This window comes from Oratosquilla oratoria, chromosome 25 (genome assembly GCF_046742065.1).
Source record: "Oratosquilla oratoria isolate Oo_2021 chromosome 25, ASM4674206v1, whole genome shotgun sequence".
NCBI classification, from domain to species: Eukaryota; Metazoa; Arthropoda; class Malacostraca; order Stomatopoda; family Squillidae; genus Oratosquilla; species Oratosquilla oratoria.
The window spans coordinates 57,597,127-57,624,551 of record NC_134801.1 but is presented as its reverse complement, the minus strand read 5'-3'; the positions used below and the strand labels follow the sequence as shown (position 1 = coordinate 57,624,551).

General features: G+C 39.2%; 1 protein-coding gene across 1 annotated transcript; it reads right to left on the bottom strand.

Annotated features, from left to right (window-relative positions):
• Positions 1–2,292: 2,292 nt before the first annotated feature.
• LOC143038969 (DDB1- and CUL4-associated factor 17-like) lies at positions 2,293–25,921 on the bottom strand. Its single transcript, XM_076208813.1, has 10 exons — positions 25,756–25,921; positions 24,010–24,140; positions 21,613–21,753; positions 21,103–21,363; positions 20,463–20,581; positions 19,459–19,635; positions 14,354–14,499; positions 12,828–12,915; positions 10,771–10,917; positions 2,293–6,394 (listed from the first exon to the last, which is right to left on the bottom strand). Exons 1-10 carry the CDS (start codon positions 25,821–25,823, stop codon positions 5,912–5,914), a joined length of 1,761 nt encoding a protein of 586 aa, XP_076064928.1. The 5' UTR covers positions 25,824–25,921; the 3' UTR covers positions 2,293–5,911.
• Positions 25,922–27,425: the final 1,504 nt, after the last annotated feature.

Sequence of the window (27,425 nt, the reverse complement as noted above, 5' to 3'; positions counted from 1 at the left end):
ATTGTGGCAGAGGACCAAACCTTTAGCAATGATATCTTTTGTTCTGAGCCATTTCAAATAATGAACTTCGAAAAGAGGGGTACCAAAAATGAAGGTTTGGTTCTCACATAATTTCAACAACCAGGGATTGCAAGAAAAAATTGCAGAAACCAAATTGCTGGACAGTCCCTGAGGCCAAAAAATGAAAACCTTGTGCTCTAAAGGATAATATTGCATGACCATGAGCATAAAGATCATCAATTCTCGCCATATTTACTAAATAGTTAACTATATAAAATTTTAAGGAACAGTTAAAACCATTGCATCCCTCGTGTCTTATTTTTCAATAGTTCATATGTTTTCTTTGACCTCCTGGGTACTCTGGGTGAAATCAGCCCTCTGGAGTACATGCATGTTCTTCTGACACAGCAATGTTAAGGCATTTGTATGTTGATACATGAGTGTTATTTTCTGAGGTCTTCATAACTTTTTCAGGGTTTGTATTTGTCCCTCCTCTCTTTATTCGCTCCTTCTCTCTATTTCCATTGTTTGTTGACCTGACTTTCCCACAAGTTAGCTTTTCCAAATACTGTATGCAGCTTATCATAAAGTGAGCCTCACTGCTTGGAAGAATGCAGTCAACTGAAGTGAACTGATGGGCAAAGTTATCATGCCAACAAGCAAAAATTGAAAACTGGTCACTTGAGAGAAAAGTTCTGGCACTTCTTAACGAGCTCCACATTTTCACTGGTCTAAATCAGCCAGTAAGCTTGCAAGTCTTTTTTTTTTTCTTTTCTTTTTTTTACAAATGATTGTTTGAAGAACACACTAAACAAAACCCACAGTGCATACCACTACACGAGAAACCACCCACCAACAACTTAACACATCAGACTCCTGATTGTTACTACATTGTTACATAACACTATCCCACCATCCCTTCCTAACCATACCAACACGAATAAACACATACATACAATACTCACTGACAGAGCTCTAGCTTGTCCAAAGTCAAACAAGATCCTTGTCCAACCTCCACCTATACACCAATAAGAGACCCAACTAAACAAGAATAGCCACAGTACATTTCAATATGTTCTGCTGTGGCTGTCAAACAACACTCAGGATACATCAACACAGGTTTGGCAACATAACTGAAGACACGTGCCCACACTGCCAGAATGCATCCTTGTATACAACCACACATAACAACTAACACCACAGTCGGACAAAAAAAAAAAAGACTCAAGTAAGCGAGGCTATATATTTCGATTGCTAACTGCAATCCTCTTCAGTAGTATCAAAAGGATTGCAGTTAGCAATTGAGATATAGTTTTGCTTACTCAACTCTTTCTTTCGTATGACTGTAGTGTTATTTGTGATTTACAAATGTGTTACTACATTTCTCACCAGTGACAATCGCACATATTTTGTCAGACTGCAGGACAATCTGTTCCTTTGGCTGTTATGATATTCTAATGCAATGATGGAAAAATATGAAGAAAAGAAAAGGGGAAAAAAAAGAGAGAAAAAAAAAATTAATAATAATAATGAAAATAATAATAATAATATACAAATAAAAAATAAAATTAAGTAAAAATAACAAAATGAAAATGAATAAATATACCAAAGGCTTTTTCCCTCTTACAAGGGAGGTAGCCAAAAAACAAAGGCATAAAATCCACTCCTACCCATTCCATCCCCCACCTACTCCACTCCCATTCACCCCCTCCCTCCATCCTGGCTCCTCTTGAATGATGGGTCATCCCTGCATCTTGCCCACTGCCCTGGGTCACAAGCAGTGTCGCAAGACACTGGCTGCATGTTATTGTGGGGTTAAAGCTGCTAAGTAGTATGCAGCTGATACTTTAGGGTCTATATGGGGTGCCCCTATGGACCAGAGCCACACATAATTTTGTCTGTGGTAGAGGAAATCTCTATTCATAGAGAAATGATGATACTTTATTATACTGTGACTGTCCCTCCATTATGCTGTCCCCCCACTCTTGATACTGTCCTGTACCACTTCTCTGAATATTCATTTTCTTTTTTCGCCGAACCCTGTGGTGGGGGAAAAGAATACTGCCACCAAGTGTTCCCACTTGAGTCGTAAAAGGTGACAAAAATGGGACGGGGATAAGACTAGGCATCCTTCTCTCTGTAACCCCAAAGGGAGGAGGAGGAAGAAAGAAAGGAAAAAAAAAAATATATATATATATATATATATATATATATATATATATATATATATATAATATATATATATATATATATATATATATATATATATATATATATAGACACTTCCTCAAGAGCCCCAAAATAAAAATTTATTTGGCAGCTCTCACGACAGCTGACTTCAAGCACATGTAGGAGGTGGTGGAAAATGTCTGGACAATAATGCACAAATTAGAACATAAAAGTTAGATAAGATGGCTGAATATATATGAATATTACACTGATCAGAAATGAGTTATTTGTGAAACAGCTCAATATCTAAAAGAACAAATATCACCCTTATTCATGAATGTGATTCCTTATTGGTCACCATTAAGGGTGTATGATGATATTTGGAAAATTTTTACAAACACTGCTTTACAACTATAATACTATATCTGGAAAAAATTATGAGTAGCAATTAATTATGCTAATACCCCACCTGACTTTCCCCGTCTTTTCAATGAATTAAGTTGAAACTCACAGCCAATGTATATACTATATTTGGCCCAATCAATAACTAAATTCCTTTTCGTACTGAATCTATTCATATCAACCTATTACTGCTACTATAGCCTAACACACTAGCATTGTAGTAAACATGGTTGTAAAATTAATGAATAATCTATCTTAATATCCGAAGAATATCACATCTATATTTCATAACCTTTTTATACGCCTGGCAAAAATTTGACAATATATTGAAGCTAGATACATACGATTTATTTTTCTTCATGTGTACAATTAAGTACCTAATATATGTGACAACTCTGGGCGAGTTACACATTTCTTACGAGTATTGCACACATATTCCCTATTGCAAATTTGATAAGTTTCAAGAAATACTTCTTATATCCTGTTTAAAATAAAATGAGTGAACCTTATGATAAATTCTTTATATATTACTTGAGCCTCTCTTCAAGAGCTTGGATTACTTTGAAGAATGTTCCCATTACTTCTATGATGACTATCTTTCTTGAACCAAAACAAAAGGGAATTTCACATCAGAGACAGGTTCAAAAAGTACACTGTGAAAAAATAACTAACTAAATAAATAAAATAATAATAATAAATAAATAAACAAATAAAATAAATATATAAAAAATATATATATATAATAAATGAATAAATAAAATATAAATATAATAAATAAATAGATAAAGGAAAGGAACAAGCATTATTGTCAGAGAAAACATTAGGGATGCTCACACAATGGTAAAGGAAAACATCCCATTGTAGAACATATGGTAAAGAACATAGAAATATAGGATTGTCATCAGTTAATTCAATTCATAATGTGAGAGATTTGTTGGAGTATGCATGTTAAAAAAAAATAAAAAAAAATAAAAAAATAAATAAATAAATAAATAACCAACCACATACGGCTTAGGGAAATTCTTTGAAGAAGCAGACCAGACTGGGAGAAATTAATGATTAATGCTGGAATGACCAGGAAATAGAAAACCTTCCTTGACATTTATAGCTTGGGGGTGAACAAACATGTACTAGGGATTAAGGAAAAGAAGCAGAAACAAGACTGTTTCAATAAAAGATGCGAGATAGCTAAAAATCCAGAGATGTGAGAAACAAGAGACAGAGAGACAAGAGCCAGTAGAACAATGGAACATACAAACGATGCAAGAGTAGTAAATAAAGGGTGCAAGAACATCGGGTCCTGATTTCTGATATAGTAATTCAAACTAGTGTATATATGAAAATGGTGAAAAGTGTTACAAATCATAAATGTAAACTGGAAGGATAGCAAAATCAGAAACTGGAACATAGTTTAAAACTAAGAACACCCAAGCTAGATATTGCGAGATACAAAGATGGGTCACTACGAGCATAGCTCCCCTTCCCGTATAATACAACTAGGTAAATACAGAAAATAGGATAATGGATCAGAAATGATAAAACAGAAGCCTTACCCCAGAAATCATAAGTAATAATGTTCACTCAATACTCACTTGACCTTCAACCCATATACAAGATCTGTCAGTAAAAATACATGCATACATATACCAAACACTTTTTCCCCCTTACAAGGGAGGTAGCCAAAAAGCAAAGACATAAAAACCACTCCCACCTATTCCACATACCATCCCCAACATACTCTACTTCCATCCACTCCCTTCCCTCCCTCTTATCTTGGCACCCCCTGGATGACGGGTCATCCCTGCATCTCACCCACGGCCCAGACCCAGCAAAAATCAACAAGAAAATAAACTGAATAAAATCAATTGGAATCATGGGCTTTGGACAATGGATGGAAATTCTTATCACTGCCTACAAACAAATATCAACCACTCTAGACTACAATTCCATATCATGGTTCCCAACAATCTGTGTAGAAACAATGAAAATGAGATGCCTGAGGGTCATATATGGAATTATGAAATTTAACAAAATATGGAATGATAGATTTTGTGAAAGAATAGCGGTAAAGACGGGAATGGGAAGAAAGTAGAACCAGTCAGCCTGTGGTTTTTTGATCATGTTCTGAGGAGGAGATATCCTTAAATGATTTATGAATCTGTGGTACCAAAAATCATAACATGGAGGTAAATCAAGGAAAAGGCAGACAGATGGAGTAAGGTTATACAACTTCAAGGTCAGGATAACAAGGAAAAATATGTATGGATGACAGAGTGGGGGAAAAAAAGAGAGTGTGGAGAGAGGAGGAAGGAATTTTTTTTTTTTTTTTCATATGAGGGGTGGACCAAGTTAATCAACTGGTAGTACTACTGGGAAGTAATGTGATGTAGGAAGGAGTGAAGTGGATGTATGAAACAAGAATGAAAAGGGTGAGGACTTTATCTTTCATGGCTAGTGTGATTATCTCACTTTGCTGGACAATGTATAAACAATTGGGTGAAGCTGGGTCGGGGGTATGGAATCCTATTTTTTTTCTCAGTGCTTTTCACTAACATTCTTACTCTGATGCCTAATACCCTTTTACCTCTCTACATATAATTTCTGCCAAGTTAAAAGGAATGAACTACAGGCGACTGATATTCATATCGGCCTCTTGGTCAAAACAACTTTTCACCAAAATATTCATTACACTCATCCCTCCCTCTTTACTTACCAAAGTCACTTCTCCACTGAATTTCTTCCCCTGTGCGGTCACATCTAAATGTATTCAATACGATCTTTTGAACTATCCTACTCTTAATAAATTATACAAGCACAATGATCTAATACATTACTAAAGAATTATTTCCTCCTTTGATTACCTATAGCTAATACTGCTATGGGAAAATTTCAAACATTTGTTTGGTGTGAGGTAATCTGTGCATTAAATGGAAAACTTATCTGGAGCTTTATCTGTGAGCAAACCTATTTCATGAACTGAAATTATTAATTATAAAGAAGAAAAATACAAGAAAGACAAAACAATTAGAACAAATAGTCATACAAATAAATTATAGTTAAACTTATTTTTTGGTTATATCAATTCCAATGAATGACCTCAAAATTTCTCTGCATGAGAAATGTGTTACAAACATGAAAGAGAAAAACAAATGACATTTATGACAATGGTCACCATATGCAAAAGATGGAACTATACATGTTGTTTAGATTCACATGGTAAAAAAACATATATATATATCAGCATAATATCGGGTGATATAGAATCTGTCTTTTTTTTTCAAGTAACATGTAAACCTTTGTGCAAAACCCCCTCTTTAATACTAACTTATCCTTTTTGTCATCAAGGGACCCACTCGTCGTCACCTCCACCGTCACTGTTAACATGATTTTCATCTTCTGATTCTTGGTTGTCTGAGAGGTCGTGCTGATAATTTCTTCTTACTCTAACACTACTTCTTCCTCGCCCTCTTCCTCTTCTCCTTGGGCCTTTCTGTTCAGTTTCCATCGCATCTTCGTCATCTCCATTTCTTCTTCTTGTCCTTCGTCCCTTTTTCTTAGAGGTAGTTTTACTTTTGGGATTTCCTTTTTGGTTAATGGTTGAGTCATCATCAGAGTCAAAAGCTTCAATTAGTCTAAAAGACATAAAAGTATTTGTATTGTTCTTCTTTGAGATGATGTTTAGAATGTCCAAGTCCATTCCTACGTTGAATTTATTGGTTTCAATGTCACCATCAACGTATTCCTCAATTAAGACTTCTCCAACAACTTCGTAATTGAAACTGTCAAATAACGTCACTCTCTCCAGCAATGTGCAGTTCCTTTCCTGAAGGGATTACAGAGATAATTTCATATAAAAGATGTGTATAAATGGAAATGTCATGTACAGGATTCCCTCCCATATCTACATACATACATACATATACCAAAGGCTTTTTTGCCCCTTTACACGGGAGGTAGCCAAAAGACAAGGCATAGAAACCACTCCCACTCATTCCATCCCCTATATACTCCACTCCCCTCTACCCTCTTCCTTCCCTCTTATCTTGGCACCCATATCTAAACTGCCATTATATGAACCTATGGTGCCAATACACCTGCAAGTGTTACCGTTTCTGTGTTTTGCAATCTGTATTATCTTCATGGCACCTGGAATGGAGACTGGTGGGGGTAATGGATAATTTTATCTTGTGTATCAGATAAGGGAAAGATTACTGTAGATTAAAATATATATATATACATATATACATCCATTTTTTCTAAAAAAAAAAAAAAAAAAAAAAAAAAAAAAAAAAAAAAAAAAAAAAAAAAAAAAAAAAAAAAAAAAGTTAACATCTATTCATATTAAGTAACATGCTTAACCCTGTACAGGACTCCCCATGTTCTATGTAGTCACTATTTAGGGACTTTATTGACATTCCAAACAGACCAGAGTCATGCAGCATTTTTTTATGACTCAAGACTTTCAAGTCTCCATTCAGAGAAAAATGTTGATCACTTTTCTAATTATCTATCTATATACCAAGGGTTTTCCCCCCAATTTATAAGGAAGGTACATAGATATACCAAGGGCTTTTTTCCCCCTTACAAGGGAGGTAGCCAAAGTCAAAAGGCATAATTCAACTCCCACCCATTTCATCCCCACTCACTCCACTCCCATTTACCCCTCCCTCTTTTCTTGGCTCCTCCTGGATGATGGGACATCCTTGCATCTCGTCCATTGCCCTGGGTCGGAATAAGGGAGGTGGCTAAGTTAAAAAGCAAGCACTCATTCTCACCCATTTCATTCCCATCCACTATCTTTGTTTCCCTCTCATCTTAGCTCCTCTTGGATGAAGAGTCATCCCTGTATACCACCCAACTGTCCTGGGTCAGAAGCAGTGCAGCAAGACACAGCACATCCACAGCAAGGTCACTTCATTTAATCGGCGGACCCCCTCTCTGTCCCCCAACTTTTAACTACTATAATCCAACCTTCCTATTGCCCTTCATAAAACTATTCATTACTATCTCTATAATACCACCTTTTCAGTGCTATACTGTCTCCAGGGATGAGATGGAAGTGGTGGTTAAAATAATAATAGTACATACATACATACATATACCAAGGCTTTTTTCCCCCTTACAAGGGAGGTAGCCAAAAAGGAAAAGGCATAAAATCATTCCCACCCACTCCATCTCTAATACACTCCACTCCCCTCCACCCTCCTTCTTATCTTGGCACCTCCTGGATGATGGGTCATCCCTGCATCTTGTCCACTGCCCTGGGTCAGAGGCAGTGTTGCAAGACAGCACATCCACAGCAAGGCCACTTCATTAAATTGGTGACCCCCCCTCTCTGTCCCCTCATGCAGAAAAGGAGAAGATGGGGAGAAATCCCTTCGGGCTGCGTCAAATTTTTCTCACACACACTACCTCACCCCCCATCCCCCCACCCATTCCACTTCATGCATCACATCATCCATATACAACCATTCTCCATTCACCCCTGTCTTCTGTCCTCTCCTGTCCTTCCTCAACAGACATTCCCCTCTTCCCCAAAGCCCCCTTCACCCCATCCATCCATCTCATCCTAGGTCGCCCCCTTGTGTTCACTCCCTCCACATCTGCCTTTCATATCACTTTTAACTGCTATAATCCCACCTTTCTGTTGCCCTTCATAAAACTCTTCATTACTATTTCTATAATACCACCTCTTCAGTGCTATACTGTCTTCAGGGATGAGATGGAAGTGGTGGTCAAAATAATAATAGCCCTTATTCTGAAACTCCCTTTCATGAAATGACAATTAAAATTATGAAATGTGAAACTGCATGATTACATGCAATCATGTGAAACTGTTTACAAGCAATCAGCTGACTGACCGCATGTCTAAATCTCCACACTGTGTGGCTCTGGTCTGTAGGGGTGCTTCAAAAATGTCCCTCAAGTACTGAATGCATACACATTTACAGCTAATATCCTAGTACAAGTAGATATATAAACCCTGCAAACCAATAAACATATGAGTTATACACAGAGGTTGCTAGTGGCATTGAGACTGGGGGAACTGCAAACATATACAACTGTAACAACATGTACAGTACTCATGCTGTGTTCTCTCAAGATACAGTAAACCCTTCATAAAACTGATCTCGATGTACCAGATATCTGATATAACAGACAAAAAATCTGACTAGACAAACCCTCACTATAATAGATTTTCAGCCATTATAGTGAAGGATTCTAGGTTATAATGGATCTTCAGATATAACGACAGACCCGTCCCCATATCGTCTGTTATATCAAGGGTTTACTGTAATTCTTAATCCTACTAATTTCTAATACCAGATAAACTTCGGGATATAATGGATCTGTCCAGTATTTCCATAGGATATAACGGATCTTCGGATATAACGACAGGCCCGTCCCCATATTGTCTGATTGTAGCTCCTGAGAGTGCATGAGGAGTGTTGTGTGTATTGATGATGATATGGTTTAACGTCAAACTCCCCCTATTGGAAGGCTAGGACAGTGCCCCTCACAGAGAACTTTGTAGTGTGGAATTTAATGAACCATGCCCTTGGTTCAACTTCACCACTGGCAGGATTCAAACCACCATCCCCTTGACCTTCGCCACAAGTAATGACACCCTAACCCACTCAGCAAGCGAGCATCCTTGTGTATGTTGATACTGTGTCATAAATGCTTGCAGTCTCCACTTTATCACCATGAGTCACTATGGGTTATACATCAGATGCATGTATTTTTAATGGCAAGAGAATCTAATTAGCACACAAGTGTAATATAAGGGTTTAAAGGTTTCATTAAAGAATTAATCTGATAATCCACTATAAATCAGTCCTGGCTCTCTCTTATAGGAGAGCCATGGTGCTAAGGGAACTAGCTATGGCTACTGGTTCAGCCCATAAGGCTGTGTTAACACCAAGCAAATTGAATCAATTCAATTAATGAAGAATCAACATGATTCATGAATCGTGTTGATTCACCACATTAGTTTCAATGTAACTGTTTACACCAGGCATATCGGCGCGACTTGAACCGACTAGTTTGCCTGGTGTAAATAGTTACATTGAAATTAGTGTGTTGAATCAACACAATTCATGAATTGTGTTGATTCTTCATGAATTGAATCGATTTGATTTGCTTGGTGTAAATGCAGCCTAAGTCTCTCAGTGAAGAGATTTTGTCACTATATGGAAAGAGTGAGTGTAAGACAGTGTGGTATAAGGTTCTCTGTGGCTTCTATGTACTGGTCGCATCTAGTATCAACTGCCAGGCCAATTCTGTGTTGGTGTTGTTTAATTGCAGGGTGGTGATCTGAATGTAGTCATACCAGTGATATTCTCGCTTGTCTTGGGGAGGTTGATTTTTCAGCTGGGTTGATTTCTGGGCGAATTTGGTGAAATATAGATCATGGCAGTCTTTTTTGGAGTGCTTGTTTTGTGATCTGAATATGTTTTTGTATGGACATACTAGGGTGTTAGGTGGAATATAATGTAGGTGTTTGAGTAGAATACTGCTGGGATTGTTTTTATGTTGTATTTGGTGGGTTATGTGTTTCTGTGAGGTGATGTGAAGGGCAGATGAGTCTGAAGTCTCTTGTGAAGAATTGCGTGTCTATCATTCTCATGTGCTCCTGTATGAGAAGGATTTTAGTTTCTGAGTGTAGATGTTTTGGTGCTGCCAGGTCTTATTCTTAAAGCTTTGCTGTGTTGTAAGTGGGAGGCTTTGTTTTCTCAATTGTTGACTATCATGCAGTGGATGTACAGTCGAGTATAGTTCATTTAAGCTATGTATATACAATGATAAGTGTTTCTAGTGTTCAAAATCCTCTGCCTGCAATAATTCTAAATATATTCAGTTCTGTATCTGACTTCACTGTGTGGTCTTCAACATGTAGGGTGAAGGCCATGTGTGTATTAAATGTGAGGTCAAATATTTTAGGGTTTTAGTCCAGTAGGAGAGGTTGACCATTAATCTGACCATTAGGTGGTTCTTAGATTCATGGTAGTCAGGGTTAAGTAGCTTCCCTGTAAAGTTCTGGGAGGATGCAGACATTATGTTTTGTGTTAATCAGTTTTAACTTAACTGAGGTAAATGTGTGTTTTTGGTTGATATTTCGTAGATGTATTGCTGGTTTATTACTAGGTCACTTGTTGGCCCATGGGTGACCTGGATGCAGTGAAAAACTCTACTTACAATGTCTCTTTTTGCTTCTAGGATGACAAGAATGTCGAGATCAGTCTCCAGCTGGAAGGCGAGAGCTCTGTTATAACTGTCGTCCCACGTATATTTTCCCTTGATGCGACGACCTGAACGGGAAAACATCTTGCAGCCTTGGTCTAACTGTAATAACAAAATAATATTTTATAATACAAAACACCCTGTACTTTAGTAATAACTACATAGTTATGTCCAGTCAATGTTCTAAGGACTTTAGTGCACAACTATAGAGAAGAAACACATACATGCATACATATACCAAAGGCTTTTTCCCCCCTTATAAGGGAGGTCGCTAAAAAACAAAGGCATAAAGACTACTCCCACCCATTCCATCCCTATCACACTCCACTCCCCTCCACCCTTTTATCTTGGCACCTCCTGGATGATGGGTCATTCCTACATCTCGCCCACTGCCCTGTGTCAGAAGCAGTGTCACAAGACACAGCACATCCACAGCAAGGACGTTTCATTAAATCGGTGACCCCCTCTCTGTCCCCTCATGCAGAAAAGGAGATGGGGAGAAATCTCTTCGGGCTGCGTCAAATTATTTCTCACATGTAGTTCCTCACCCCCCATCCCCCACCCATTCAACATCATACATCACAGTATCATCCATACACAACCATTCTCCATTCACCCCTGTCCCTCCTCAACAGACATTACCCTCTTTCCCAAAGCCCCTTTACCCCATCCATCCATCTCATCCTAGGTCGACCCCTCATGTTCAATCCTTCCACCTCCACCTTCCACACCTCTTTTACTAGTCTTTCTTCACTCATTCTTTCCATGTGTCCGAACCATCCTAATACTCTTTCATCAACCCTATCTCCCAACTCCTCTTCCACCCCTGTTCTCCTCCTCACCTTCTCATTTCTCACTATCCAGCCTAGTACCCCCTATCATACTTCTCAGACACCTCATCTCAGACATTCAAACTCCTCTCTTCCTCTCTCTAATGTTCCATGTTTCTGCCCCGTACAGTGCTGTCAGCACAATCATTCCTTCATACAATCTCCTCTTAGCATCCATTCCCAAATGTCTATTTCTCATTACACTTTTTAATCCCCCAAGGCATTTACTTGCTTCTCTCAATCCATATTCTACCTCCACCTCCACTCCTCCCTTTCCTACCACATTCACACTCAAGTATCTAAAACTATCCACTTCCTCCAGTCTCTCTCCCTTAATACTCACTTTCTCCCCTTGTATATCTCATCACCTTGCTTTTACCCACATTTATCTTCAACTACCTTCTTTCACACACCTTCCCAAACTCTGTCACCAACTTCCTCAATCCCTCCTTTGATCCTGCTACAACCACAATGTCATCCATTTTCTTTAACCATCTCCAATCCCTGGCCCACTACCCTTGCATTTACTTCTTGCACTACCCCATCCATGTATAAATTGAACAGCCAGGGCAACATAACACATCCTTGGTAAAGTCCCACCTTTACCTCAAACCACTCACTCTCTCCATTTCTAATACTGACACATGCTCTACTACTCTTATAAAAACTCTTGACAGCTCCTAAAAGCTTTCCTCCTATCCCATATATCTGCAATACCTCCCACAATGACTTCCTGTCTACCCTGTCATAAGCCTTTTCCAAATCCATAAAAGCCCTTTTCTTAGAGATTTCTCACATATCTGTCTCACCACAAAAATCTGATCCATGCAACCCCTACCTGTCCTAAACTCAGTGTTCCTCACCAATTACTTCCTCTGTTCCTCTCCTAATCCTCTCAATCAAGACCCTCCCATAAGCCTTCCCAACTACACTTAACAAGCTGATCCCTTTAAAACTACTATATTAACACTTGTCCACTACAAAGTAAATATAATAATGCTGAGAGCCTCATATACCTATTCACACCTCACGACGTCTATGTAGGCATTATCATATCAAAGAGGTTAAGAGGAAAATGTCTTTTGGCATGTTTGTATGTACATACATTATTCACTTTGTTTTATCTGGGAAAATTATCTTGAATTACCATAAATTTGTTATAAAATCCAAAAATTTACTTACAGTTTCTTCTCTACTGCTTAGATAGTTGGAATATCTAAATTCTTCTCTTAGTCCTCTCTTCCCATTCTTTATTTCAAGGTTTAGAACTCTGAAAATAAAAACATAACATTCACTCACAGTATGGCAATAATGACTTCAATGTTTAAATAAATCTTTTGTCTTGAAGATTTTCTCTTCTGGATTATTGTTGGGAGGTGCTTGATGTAGTATCAAATTTTCTGGTCTTCAGAGTGGTGTTTGTTTTGTATTTTATCTAGTTGTATTTACCTAGTTGTATCTTATGGGAAGGGGAGCTATGCTCGTGGTGTCCCGTCTTTGTATCTCGCAGTGTCTAGTTTGCTCTTAAATTCGTTCCCATCTTTGTATCTTGTAGTGTCTAGTTTGCTCTTAAATTCATGTATAGTTTTTGCACACACTATTGTTTTATCCAGTTTGTGTGTCTGCATGTGTTTGTGTATTTATAAAGAGACATGAGTGTGTGGGGTGGGTGGGGGGTAGGTTGCCATAGATACGGGACAACTGTTGCAAGCATTGGTTTTCTATTACATCCTCTAGGTTGTGGTTATGAAATGTGGTGAGACGGGTGTGTGGGTGAAAATGGTGAAGATAAATTAAAAGGAAGCGAGTGATAGTGAGCAAATCTTTGGGCCTTTCTGGAGAACAAAGACTAGCCCCCTGAGGTCCCATCTCATGGATTTAGAGGAATCTGGTAAACATTTTTTGTGCATAGAGGATCTTGAAGTCTCACTGCAGTCTGGACATCATCCTTCTTCGTATGCATCACCACCACCTATAGACTCTCCATACATATGCCCAGTGGTCAGTATCTCAGTATAGTTATTTACCTCAATGTTGGACATTAAAGAATCGTCTCCCTACTGCCCATCTTCAAAACATAACAACACCTTCATCACCATCTGAGGGTGGAGTCCCGAGACCCGTCTTTGGACTGGGCCCAGGATCTTTATCAAATTCACTTATATTTCCTTTACCTTTTCATACAAGGAGAGCTGATAACCAGTGACTGTTCCTCTCCTACAACTAGAAACTATCCCAATGCAACACAACACACACAACAGTCCAAAGTTTCTTTGTAGAGAAATCAATGAAAGAACCCACGGACCATTGCCAGCCACTGTGGGCTTACAGTCAATGAAACTCAAGGAAACAATTATTATTATTATGTAATATGCAGGAATCTTCAGTGGTCAAACTTTTAACTTTTTTCCATAAGAGGTAGCACTTATTCTTCTGGTCTGGGTGCTGCCTTTGGTAAAATAAATGAATAAATAAATAAATAAAAATAAAAATAGACAAAAATAAATAAATAAATAAAAAATAAATAAAATAAACCTATTTCAATTAACCTTTTCCATACTGGATGGCACTTATCTTTTTACTGTGGCTACTGCCAGGCAACGTTACTCAGCTGTATGACCTCTTCAGTAGTGAAGTGGTTCAAATGCACTTATAAATGAAATATATACATATATATATATTTATAATATATATATGTGTATCATCACCTTAAGTCTGAAGTCTTGATATGAATGAGTCTATTGGAGTCATCCAGATGAAACATGAGGTAGTCCGGCGAGATGGCTTGGTCGGTGCTGTTTTCCCAAGTCACCTGTCCTCCACTGATGAGTTCTCCACTAGCTAAGTCTCGCACCTAGGCAATATTTCAAAGGAAATTTTATGCTGGGAAAGATTTACCCGTATCAGTAATTTCAGATGGATTCCCATGCAACTTGTTGGTCAATGGATGACTTGTAGTTTCCTAATTAAACTAACCTTATTCAAAATTAATACAATTAAGAAAAAGAGCAAGAGACTGGTGTAGAAATTATGGTTTATACAAAATGAATAGCAGTGTGAAGGGTAACACATCCACATGAACAGTGGTTAACCACAACAGGCTGAAGATAGCACCAATCAAATCAAATCACACTCCTTACAAGTGACAGCCACGAACACTATATTGAACCATACCTTATGCTGAACAATACGCTATCTGTATGTATATATACCAAGGGAATTTTCCACCTTACAAGGGAGATAGCCTAGTCAAAGGCATGCACCCACTTCTGCCCATTCCATCACTCATTGTTTCCTTCTCATCTTAGCTCCTTCTGGATGAAGGGTCATCCCTGTTTCATGTCCACTGCCCTGGGTCAGAAGCAATGCAGCAAGACACAGCACATCCACAGCACGGCAGCTTCATTTACACATCTATCCTTCCTCCCCATCCCATCATGCAAAAAATAGAGAAGATGGGGAGAAATCCCTTCAGACTGTGTCAAAATATCATCCATACATAATCATTCTCCACTTACATCTATCCCTTGCCATCTCCCTTCCCTACTCAACAGACATTCCTCTCTGGTCAAAGTTTCTTTCACACTTCCCATCCATCTCATTTTTTGTTTTCCCCAAAGTTGCAATTAGTAAAAGAGGCTGGGAGAGTATATAAGAGGAGGGAGCTGAAAGTAAATCTATATACCAAAGGATTTTTTTCCCTTTATAAGGGAAGTAGCCACATCAAAAGGAACACATTCACTCCCATCCACTACCCTCTCCACTTAGCTCCTCATGGATGACATGTCATCCCTGTTTCCCACCCACTGCCCTGGGTCAGAAGCAATGCAGCAAGACACAGTACACCTACAGCAAGGCTGCTTTACTTAATTGGTGAGCCCCAACTCTCCATCCCCTCATGCAGAAAATACAGAAGACAGGGAGAAATCACCTTGGGCTTTGTCAAAATATCATTCATACATAACCACTCCCTAATGAAATATGGGTAAATAAAAAAGTAATGACTTGTTCCAAGGGGTGAAGGTGACAGTGGCTTGAAAGCGAGATTAAAAGGAGAGAAGCTGGAAAAAGTGGAGAGTTTTAAATATTTGGGGTCATATGTTGTGGGAAATGAAGGATGTTTGAGGTGAATTATAGAGGTATCTGGGAATGAACCCAGAAAGAGTATGAGGTAGTGATTATACACTTCACGTTCCATGAAACTAAGTATATGAAGGAGGTAGACAACACTTGATGTTAAAGACATTTAGACTCCTTTCTGATGATGATGATGATGTGGTTTAACGTCACAAACTCCCTCCTACCGGAAGGCTAGGATGGTGCCCCTCACAGAGGAGTTTGTAGCGTGGAATTTAACGAACCGTGTCCTTGGTTCACCGGTGAAGTTGAACCAAGGGTACGGTTCATTAAATTCCGTGCTACAAAGTCCTCTGTGAGGGGCACCATCCTAGTCTTCCGGTAGGAGGGAGTTTGTGACATAAACCACATCATCATCAGAAAAGAGAGTCTAAATATCTTTGACACCAAGTGTTTAAGAATTATAGTGGACATTGCAAGGATGAATAAGCTGAGATATGTGGAGATCAGGCACAGAGCAGAGCAGAGGTAGATGAACTGCTCTATCTACCCATACACCAAAGGCTTCTTCCCCCTTATAAAGGAGGTAGCCAAGTCAAAGGAATGAACACACTTGTTTCCCTCTTATCTTAGCTCCTTGTGGATGAAGGGTCATCCCTCTCTTGTGCCCACTACCTGGGCAATGCAGCAAGACATAGCACATCCACAGGAGTGCCACTTCACTTACATGGCAATCCCTCCACCCTGTCCCTTTATGCAGAAAATAGAGAAGATGGGGAGAAATCCCTTTGGGCTGTATCAAAATATCCATACGCAACCATTCTCCAATCACCCTTATCACCTGCCTTCTTCCTTCCTTGCTGGTAAACAGCATGAATCAAAGAGTACTGGGATGGTTTGGGCATGTGGAAAGAGTGAGGGGAGGACCAAGAATGAAGTAGATGAACAAGGTGAAGGGGGCACTGGATGCATGAGGAATGTCTGTCAAGTAAGGAAGTGAGAGGGCAAAAGATAGGTGTGAATGGAAGTGTTGCAAATGAATGAAGAAATGACATGGACATGGCCCAAAAGGATTTCTTCTTGTCTGCTCTGTGTATTTCTAAAGTCAATAAGGGGAGGGGGTTCTCTAAGTAATGAAGTGGTGGGAGGTAAACCAGCTTTGGCTGTCAGACCCTGCTCTTAGGGTGCTGTGTCTTACTGTATTGCCTCTGACTTTGGAAGTGTGGCAGAAACAGGGATGATCCTTCATCCACGAGGAGCTGATGAGGGAAAATGAATGGGTTTTTGAACGAGTATAGGTGACACTGCTTCTGACCCAGGGCAGTGGGCAAGATGCTGGGATGACCCGTCATCCAGGAGGTGCCAAGATAAGAGGGAGGGAAGAGGGTGGACGGGAGTGGAGTATGTAGGGGATGGAATGGGTGGGAGTGGTTTCTATGCCTTTGTTTTTTGGCTACCTCCCTTGTAAGGGGGAAAAAGCCTTTGGTACATATATATGTATATATGTATCTGCAACAAGTGCAGAATGAGTGACAGGTGTAGGACAGGTGCATACTCTGACTCAGCCACCCCTGTTAAATGGGGGACAGGGCCTTTTGGTGTATGTATGTATACATATTTTTCAAACTACACAAGGGATACTTTCCCAAAACAATTGTGTGATTCAAATTCATGCAAAGTCATTCAGTTTAACATTGTGAACTCCCCCTATCAGGAGGCTAGGGTGGTGCCCCTTACAGAGGACTTTGTAGCATGGAATTAAATGAACCATGCCCTTGGTCCAACTTGCTGGTGGCAGGGTTCAAACTACCATCACCTCAACCTCTACTACAAGCAGTGACACTCTAACCCGCTCAACCCATGAGGATCCAAAGTAAGATACATATATACATAAGATCACATGTAAATTTGAATGGTATGCAATCTGGTTATTTTACATAAAATGATCAAATTCGTAATTGTCTATCTATCTACCTATATATCAAGGGTTTCTTCCCCATTATAGGGGAGGTGGCCAGTCAAGGCATGTACCCATTCCCATCCACCATCCTTCCCTCCCTTTCATCTTAGGTTCTAGTAAATAAAGGGTCATCCCTGACTTCTGTCCACTGCCTTGGGTCAGAAGCAATGGGGCAAGACAAAGTACATCCATAGCAGGGCTGTTTCTCTTACATGGTGACCCTCCTTGTCTACTCGTGTAGAAAATAGAGAAGACTGAGAGAAATCCCTTTGGGCTGCATCAAAATATCATCCATATACAACCATTCTCAACTTACACCTCCCCCCTTGCTTTCTCCCTTCCCTTCTCAACAGACATTCCCCTCTTGCTCAGAGCTTCTTTCACCCCATCCATCCACCTCATCCTTGGTCGTTCCCTCAACTTCACCCCATCCACCTTTGCTTTCCACATTTTTTTTTTCTCTATTTGTCCTCCACTCATTTTTTCCATGTCTCCAAAACATCCCAATAATTTTTCATCAGCCCTATCTGCCAGTTCCCTATTGACCCCCCACTGTCCTCCTCGCCTCCACGTTTCTCGCTCTATCCAACCTTGTAACACCAACCATACTTCTCAGCCACTTCATCTCAAACACATTTAAACTTCTCCTTTCTGCCTCTCTTTAAATTCCTAAGTCTCTGCCCCATACAGTGTCATAAGCAATCACCCCTTCATATAATCATCTCATAATCTTCATACAATTCTTAATTGTGCTATTCAAAAAATCTGCAATTCAAACCTATGCAATTTGAAAAATACCTGTACAGTAAACCCTTGATATAACAGATCTTGATATACCAGATATCACATACAACGGACAAAAATCTGACAAGACAAACCCTCACTATAACAGATTTTCATTTGTTATAGTGAGGAATCCTCAGTTATAACAGATCTTCAGATATAACGACAGACCCCTGTCCCCATATCATCTGTTATATTGAGGGTTTACTGTAATTTCTACTCCTACTAATTTCTAATACTGGACAAACTTTAGGATATAATGGATCCTCGGTTATAACAGATCTTTGGATAAAACAACAGACCCATGTCCCTTATATTGTCCATTACATCAAGGGTTTACTGTATATGTCTTATCATAAACTCTATCTGCCAGACCCTGCTATGGAAGTGCTGTGTTGACTTTGACCAGAGCAGTGTGACTATGGACAGGGACGACCCTTTATCCATGAGATATTAAGTGGGGGGTTGCCATGTAAGCGGAGTGGCCTTGCTGTGGACATGCTATGTCCTGCTGCATTGCTTCTGGCTCAGGCAGTGGGCAGGACACAAGGATGACCCTTCATCCAAGAGGAGCTACAATAAGCGAGAAACAAGTATATGGAATGAGTGGGAATGGGTTCTCTTTGACTTGGCTACCTTCCTTATAAGGGGGAAAGCCCTTGGTATGTAGATAGATAGACTAAAATGGGAGAGGTAACAAGTTGGTAGTGGATAACTGTGGGATGGGTGTATGCTTTGACTTAGTGACCCCTTTTACAAAGGGAACAGGGTTTCCACTATGTATGTATATAAGAGTGCTTGGATCAACATCTGAAGACAAGAAGCTCAATGGATTGTAATTTCTGTCCTGCTGGAGTCAAAGCAGTCTTAAATCCCCAAATTCGGACAAAGTTCTCAGTGCCTGACTGCCTAGCAGAGTGAGTAACAGCTGAAAAGTTGGGAGAAATGAAAAGAAAAAGTATCATTATCATCAATACACCTTTTTTCACCTACCTCCAGCATGGTATCGCTGACGGAACGTATGTAGACCCAGGGGCAGCCGCCCATCCCCAAGATGTCCATGTGAGCTTTAGTAGCAAAGAGGATGGGCTGGATGTCCTCGTATTCTTCATAAAAGTCGTGGCAGGATTCGTAGAAGGAGTTGTCCTGGGATGCAGGTGGAAGTTCAAGCTGCAATACATTCGGTTTGGTAACTGTCGATTTTTAAATGGGTAATTGTGATAAAATTTTCACATGTATAGGATTTAGTTCTGTCAGATGCTAGAATTTCTATTCAGCTTAGCAGTACTCCTAAATTGCCCTTTGTAGCCCTGCTCAACCCTCTAACAAACAAAATTTACAAAAATAGTGTTAAAATGCTAAAAATCTCATTGAGAGAGAGAGAGAGAGAGAGAGAGAGAGAGAGAGAGAGAGAGAGAGAGAGAGAGAGAGAGAGAGAGAGAGAGAGAGAGAAAGAGAGAGAGAGAGACAGGGAAAGAGGGGATGAGAGAGGGGAGAGAGAGAGAGAGCAAAAGATAGAGGGAGAGAGAGGGAAAGAGATAGATACAGACAGAAATACAAGTGAATTATGAAATAATCACTTACTCTTGAAATAATGAAACTAGAAAGAGAGAGAGAGAGAGAGAGATGAGAGTAAAAGTGAATTATAATGAAATAATCCTTAATCTTGAGATACATACATACATATACCAAGGCTTTTTCCCCCTTACAAGGGAGGTAGCCAAAAAGGGAAAGGCATAAAATCATTTCCACCCATTCCATCCCTGAATACACTCCACACCCCTCCCACCCTCCCTCTTATCTGAGCACCTCCCTGTGGTGGGGGAAAAGAATACTGCCACCAAGTATTCCCACTTGGATCGTAAGAGGCGAGAAGAAAGGGACGGGGATTGGGACTAGGCATCCTTCTCCTTGTAGCCCCACAGGGGACATTCCTAAACAAAAAAGAGAAGGCATAATCCTGAGATAATGAAACTATAGGCATCACTGCTAATCACCTTGAGCATATCGTGGAAATTGTAAACAAGGATGAAGTTCTTGTCTGTCACTATGAGCAGCATATCTTCGTTCATTTCAGCATCACGAAGCTTTCCGTATCTGCTCTGGTCTTGTGGGGCTGTTGAACATGTGAAAAATTAAAGGTACAAATATTTGCAAACTGGTTAAATCTGTGTCAAGTTTATCAGTGCATTTAACAAGTTCTTGAAAATGACCAGATAAGTTTCAGAAAGAGTTATTACTTATTCAAGATATGTTTAAAACAATAACACTCCTAAAACAAGTTACCATAATTTATATTAAATTAATGCATAAATATAATAATGATGATAATAAAAACTACCTATCTATATATCAACAGACCTCTTACCCCTTACAAGGGTAACAATAATAATAGTAATTATAAGAATAATACTAACAATAATAATAATAATCCATCTCCTACACCAACAGGCTTCTTCCCCCTTATAAGGGAGATAATTTTTTGTTGTATATATGTTTAGATAAAAGTCTAATATAGATATAATATAGGCAAGTAGGAGAGAAAAACAAAAAAAAAAAATAAATAAATAAATAAAATAAATTAATAAAAGGGTATATGCAGTCCCCAGACAAGAAGACTCATGTGTACTGACTTACCTGGATAATTCTTTCCATCTACGCTGAAGACTGATACTTTGCGAAACGGGTGAAGATGGAAAATTGTGAAATGGATGACTAAATCGTCCTCTAACTTCATCTTAGTTGATTTGACAACCAGAACGTCCATGGAATAACACCAGGACATACTGTGTGTCTGTGTACTATCTGTGTTTATTCTCTGGTACTCTTGACCAGTTTTGAGATCAATACGAGATACTATATTCCCTTTACGCAACATGCATACCACAGGACGGTATTCTGAAAAGACACATAAATGTAAATGGTACATCAATAAATCTAAATTCGTATCAATTTATTTCTTGTCATTACCTTTTTCTCCCCTTACGATAAAGAATAAAAGCTACAGGCTCTCGGTAATAATCAAATCAAATTTGTTCCCTTTTTCTTTGTAAAGTGGAAATATATAAGCACTTACTCAGTTCTTTGGCCTACAGAGGTATATGGAGAAGAGGGTTGAGAATCCCCGATCTAGATCATTTATCTTACCATTAGGACTGAGCCATGGCCTAAAGACTGGGTCAGGCACTTTGTAAATTATCATCTCCTTCATACGAGGCTGCAGGTCCACTGACCAGAGAGTTGACAAACGTCCATCACGTCCAACACGTTTCACTACACTACGATCCGCTGGAATGAATACAAACAATTAGTCACATCTAGTATAATTCATTGATGCCAAATATAACACGGTAACATGTAACCAAACTTAATTAATGTAAGCTACATATATACACATATCAAAAAGATCCTTCCCCTATTATATGGTGAGTGGCCAAGTTAAGGCATAAACCCAACTTTCGCCACACCCATTTGTTACCCCTCTTATCTTAACTCCTGGATGAAGACCTTCCCTGTCCCATGTGCAATATTTGGGTCAGAGGCAAGACAACACTTCCACAGCAGGGCCTGACAGCCAAAACTAGTTTACCACTACTGCTTCATTACATGGAGATCCTATCATTTCATCCACTCAGGAACTTACAAAACACAAAATACATCCCTCCAGTCCATGTCAATTTATCAGTATTCACAACTGCATCCAGGAGGTGCCAAGATAAGAGGAAGGGAAGAGGGCGGAGGGGAGTGGAGTGTGATAGGGATGGAATGGGTGGAATGGTTTTAATGCCTTTGTTTTTTGGATACCTCCCTTATTAAGGGGAAAAAGCCCTTATACAACTGCTTTCCATTCACACCCATCTCTTGCCCTCTTCCTCCCTTGCTTGACAGAAATTCCCCTTGTACCCAAAGCCCCCTTCACCCAATCCATCTATCCTATTCTGTCTTCCCTTCACGTTCACTCCATCCAACTCTGCTTTACACATTCTTTTTTTTTCTAGTCTATCTTCACTCATTCTTTCCATATCCCCAAACCATCCCAGTAGTCTTTAACCAACCTTACCTGCCAACTCTTTCCACTCCCACCCTCTTCCTTACCTACTCATTTCTCATTCCATCCATCCTTGTGATCCCAACATACTTCTTAAACACTCCATCTCAAACATACATAAGCTCCTCCTCTCTGCCTCCCTTAAATTCCAAGAGTCTGCCCCTATACAGTCATGGCCACAAATCACCTCTTCATACAGTCTTCTCTTTGCATTCATCCATAGATACCTATTTCTCAAGAAAATTTTCATTACCCACAAGATATCTACTTGCTTTCCTTACTCTTTAATTTACCTGTACCTCCACTACCTTACTCCCTGTTACATGAGACTTTAACCTCTTCACTCCGGGGCACATCACACATCTGGCAGCATTAGCTGCCCGACGTGCGATGTTGTGTCATAATAATCGCATTATAGAAAATAAAGTCAGTGCTCAATCGTTCATTCTCTTTCACCCGTGTATTTTGATAACCATAGAAAATATGATGAAGCCAGTTTAGAGAGAATGAAAGTTACATAGGTACGACTACAATAAATATAATCAAGATGCCGACGTCGGCATCATCGGGTACCCACTTGCTCCTCATGCCACCTACGTAGGCGTCACCGTATGGAAGTGGTTAAATAATTGCTCCTAGCCCCTCTTATACCTTGACTTTTCATAAGAAGAGAATGCAGAGTATAGGATTCCTAATCACCTTTTACAAAACAAAATCACAATGGCAGAATTCCTTCCACCACAGGGGAATCAGGAAGTAGTTGTTATGGAGGAGGTAAAGGGCAGGTTTAAGGGAACAGCATAAAAGAGGGACAGCAGTAATACAAAAGTATCTCCATTCCTTTATGAGCAGAGATTTTAAACTGTATCACTCATTAGATCTCTCTAGGAAAAAAAATTGGACTATTGTCTATGTGATGCATGAGGGGGGTGAGGAAGTATGTATGAGAAAAAAATTGACGCAGCCCGAAGGGATTTCTCCCCGTCTTCTCCTTTCCTGCATGAGGGGATGGAGAGGGGGGGTCACCGAATTTATGAAGCGGCCTTGCTGTGGATGTGCTGTGTCTTGCGACACTGCTTCTGACCCAGGGCAGTGGACAGGATGCAGGGATGACCCGTCATCCAGGAGGTGCCAAGATAGGAGGGAGGGAGGAGGGTGGAGGGGAGTGGAATATATGGGAAATGAAATGGGTGGGAGTGATTTCTATGCCTTTTTCTTTTTGGCTACCCCCCCGTGTAAGGGGGAAAAAGCCTTTGGTATATGTATGTATGTCTATGTTGTACAAGTGTGGGACAGTTTCTCTGTCATCAGGTTACTGTAGTATGATGAGGGGAGCAATTGCCAGTTGTCAGCCCTCCTTATGTGAAATGGCAAAGAAAATTCAGTTGACGTTGACAAGGATATCTAGGCCCCACTCCAGACAACAATTCCACATTCTATATCTACCAAATACAATATTCTATCCCCTTTAATTCACTAATTCTACTAGGAATTACTTGTCTTAGGTTTTGTAATCCAAAGTAAATCTCCCGAGTCTTCGATTGAAGATGCTTCCTTTAATTTCGTAACTAATTTCCATCTTCTTCTTGGACCTGCAACTACTCTTCTCATGGCATACAGACTTGTTCTGAAAGAGACAACATGAAATTAATTGAGAGAAAATGCTATAAGGTGTGAAAATGCTATAAGGTGTGAAAATGCTACTATGAGTGAAGAATTCATCCTTGTAACTCCCACCATATTTCTTAGACAATCTCAAACACATTTAGATTCCTTTCTAACACTCAAGTTCCAAGCCTCAGCCCCATATAGTGTTGTAAGGCACAATTACCTTCATACAGCCTCCTCTTTGCATTCTTTCCTAGATATCTATTTCTAATGACAGTTTTAATTCCCCCCATACTTACTTGCTTCCCATATTCTATAAATGTCTACCCCACTCCTTCATTCCCTGCTACATATGACTATAAATACTTAAACTCTTCACTTCATGCAGTATCTCTCCTTTAAGAAACACCTCCAACTCATTCCCACCCTCTTTCCTTGTACATCTTATCACATTTACTTTCAACTCTCAATATATCCTTCCAAACTTCACAATTAAATGCCTTAGACCCTCCTCTGACCAAGCCACAAGCGCAGTGTTATCAGCAAACAACTGGCTGATCTTCCAATTTCTTCTACTCTCACTAATTATCACCAAACTCCACCACCCTCACATTCACCTCGCATACCACCCTATCCATGTATACACTGAACAACCATGGTGACATTACACAAACCTGGTACAATCCCATCTTCACCTTAAACCACTCACTCTTATCATTTCTAATCTTAACAACTCAACTACACACATTTTTAATATAAACTAGAATCACACAAACAAGGCTACATCCATGTCACTATCCACCACTAAAACAGTGTTCACACAGAATAGGTATCATTATAGAAATACTGCCCTAGATGAAGCCCTTTGACAAGACACTGAATACCTCATCTTATACTACCCCACCTGAAGTATAGCAACACCAGCCAATTCAGTGGCTCCTGCCACCACTACCTAGGTCCCATGAGACTCCTGCAAGAGACCTAATGCAACAGATTCTTTGATATACAATAGAAACATCTTTTGACAATATGATGTCACATGCTATCAGCCAATCAGGTTGTTGGTTTGGTTGAGTAGGGTTAATCAATGCATATTATGAGCATGCAAGTGCTTGGAAGACAAAACTGGTACTAAAGTAATTCAAATGACTCCAAAACAGTTAATTTGTGATGATTGGGTACAGGATAATATATCATATAATATACCTTATTTAAAGATATCCTAGCCAGGTGTAATTCTAAAATATACTTGATGTAATTATGTCAATTAGAATTTGTACTATTAGAATTAGAGTTGTAATCCTCTTATGCACTTCAGATTTATTGCAAGTCAGATTATTGCTTTAATATACAAATTATGCACACACACACACACCTCTTCCTGTGACACATGTCAGTATTAGTTTTAATATAATTTGCTTCAGTAAGTAATGACAATTGGGTATGAAGTTATTATGAGAATAATGTTTTACCATAACTATTCCTACTTTGATGTTAAAACTATCTGTATGTCAGCAGAACTCAATCAAAAACCTAATTATTTTCATACCTTTATCCCCAAATATTAATTATGGATAAGCAGTGTCAACACTATTGTTTTAGAACAAGATTTCAAATAAAATATTAATGCTTACCTGAAGGTACTTTTAGTTCCTAATTCACGGTCTCTTAAAATATCAAGTACATGTTTCCGTGCCTTCATGACTGGCTTCGTTGATTGTCATAAAGTTTAACAATACAAGAAAATAATTACAGTGATAAGTTTGTAGCGCTTCCAATTGGTCGAGGCGTTTGTTTATGTTATTGCCAATCTTTCAAGGAGGAAAGCTTCGCCAAAATTTACTATTATGCGCCACAAAATAACAGAAAAAGAATAACAAATAATAAGATAAATAGTATGGGATATCCAGAAAAACTCGTGTGTCATGGAACACTTAGGAAAGTTGAATTATTTATTTTCAGAATAATTGTAACTCTTTGTTTACGAAGTTCAGCTGGAATCATGGCGTACGCCGCAGCGTGTTTTCACAGTCGATCATACACAAAATATTACTAATATTACTATGATAGTACTAATCACCAAAAGCAACACTTTTTCAAAGGTAAAAAACAATTCAAACTATCATATAGAACTTATATTTTCTAATGTTATGGAATTTTGCGGTGGTTCAGTGAATTTTCCAGTACAGCAGTCTGGTGATTTAAGGGATCACATAAACAATTGCGATTTACGACTAAATCAATCTTCGCATTACGTACCATCATCATTACAATAGCCCTCCTCTATCCGCGGGTTGTCTTTTAAGCAATGCATTGCTGTTCTTAGTAACGGAACTTTGTCACCGCCCTTCTATTGTAAATCGTTTAGTTGAGTGGAACGATGAGTGGCAACGGAATTTAACATTGATAAATGTACATTTTTTCATATAGGCAACAAGATGGCTGTAATGATTATTCTATGAACGGTAACCAACTTCAGAAATCTGAAAAATAAAAAGACCTAGGTATCGTAGTATCTTAGGATCTAAAGCCGATCTCCCATTGCATAGCTGCAAAAACTGCCCACCAATTAGGATTTATGGGAAGTGTGGAGAATATAACTTCCGACAAAATTTCCCATCCCTTTTAATAAATAATGCTGACGGTATAACTTTAATCTAGGTGACCGTCCCACTGAGTTAATAATGGAATACTCCTGTGAAATTACAACGTTCGTAGAAGCAGAAAATTACATACCTGTGATCGGCAGGGACTACTTGAATCCTGTAAAGTACAACGGTATCACAAAGCATCACGTGACTTAGTGAATATGTAATCCTTAATCTTGATTATTTAAATTCTGACATTTGTTTGGATATTTCAGTAAAACATAGTATAACTTACCGTGGCCTTGGGGCCACTTGGTGATTTTCTTCGTCTGTTCTGGTTGATGGTGCGTGCGACGACTTCGGACGTTGCATGGAAATGAAGAGAAGGATAAAGGTTTGTGTTGAGGGGAGGCTGGTTCTCTCATAGAAGGCGTCCCCTCACGCTTCGTCTTATATACACTTCACACGATAATTGGAATAATTTTTGTATCACTCCCCAATCACGAATCACTTCTGGTCAGTTTCGAATCGTGTCTCGAACTGCATAAAAAGGGGCCCGACCTCGCGTCGAACGTCTAGTGACCTTTGACCTCTCGTTGCCAAAGGTCTGTGGGGGGTACAACTTCCCCTTAACTGAAGATGTTGCAAGATACATATAATAGATAGTATCCATATATGGGAATTAGAGATGGGTAATACGCAAGAATCAATACTCA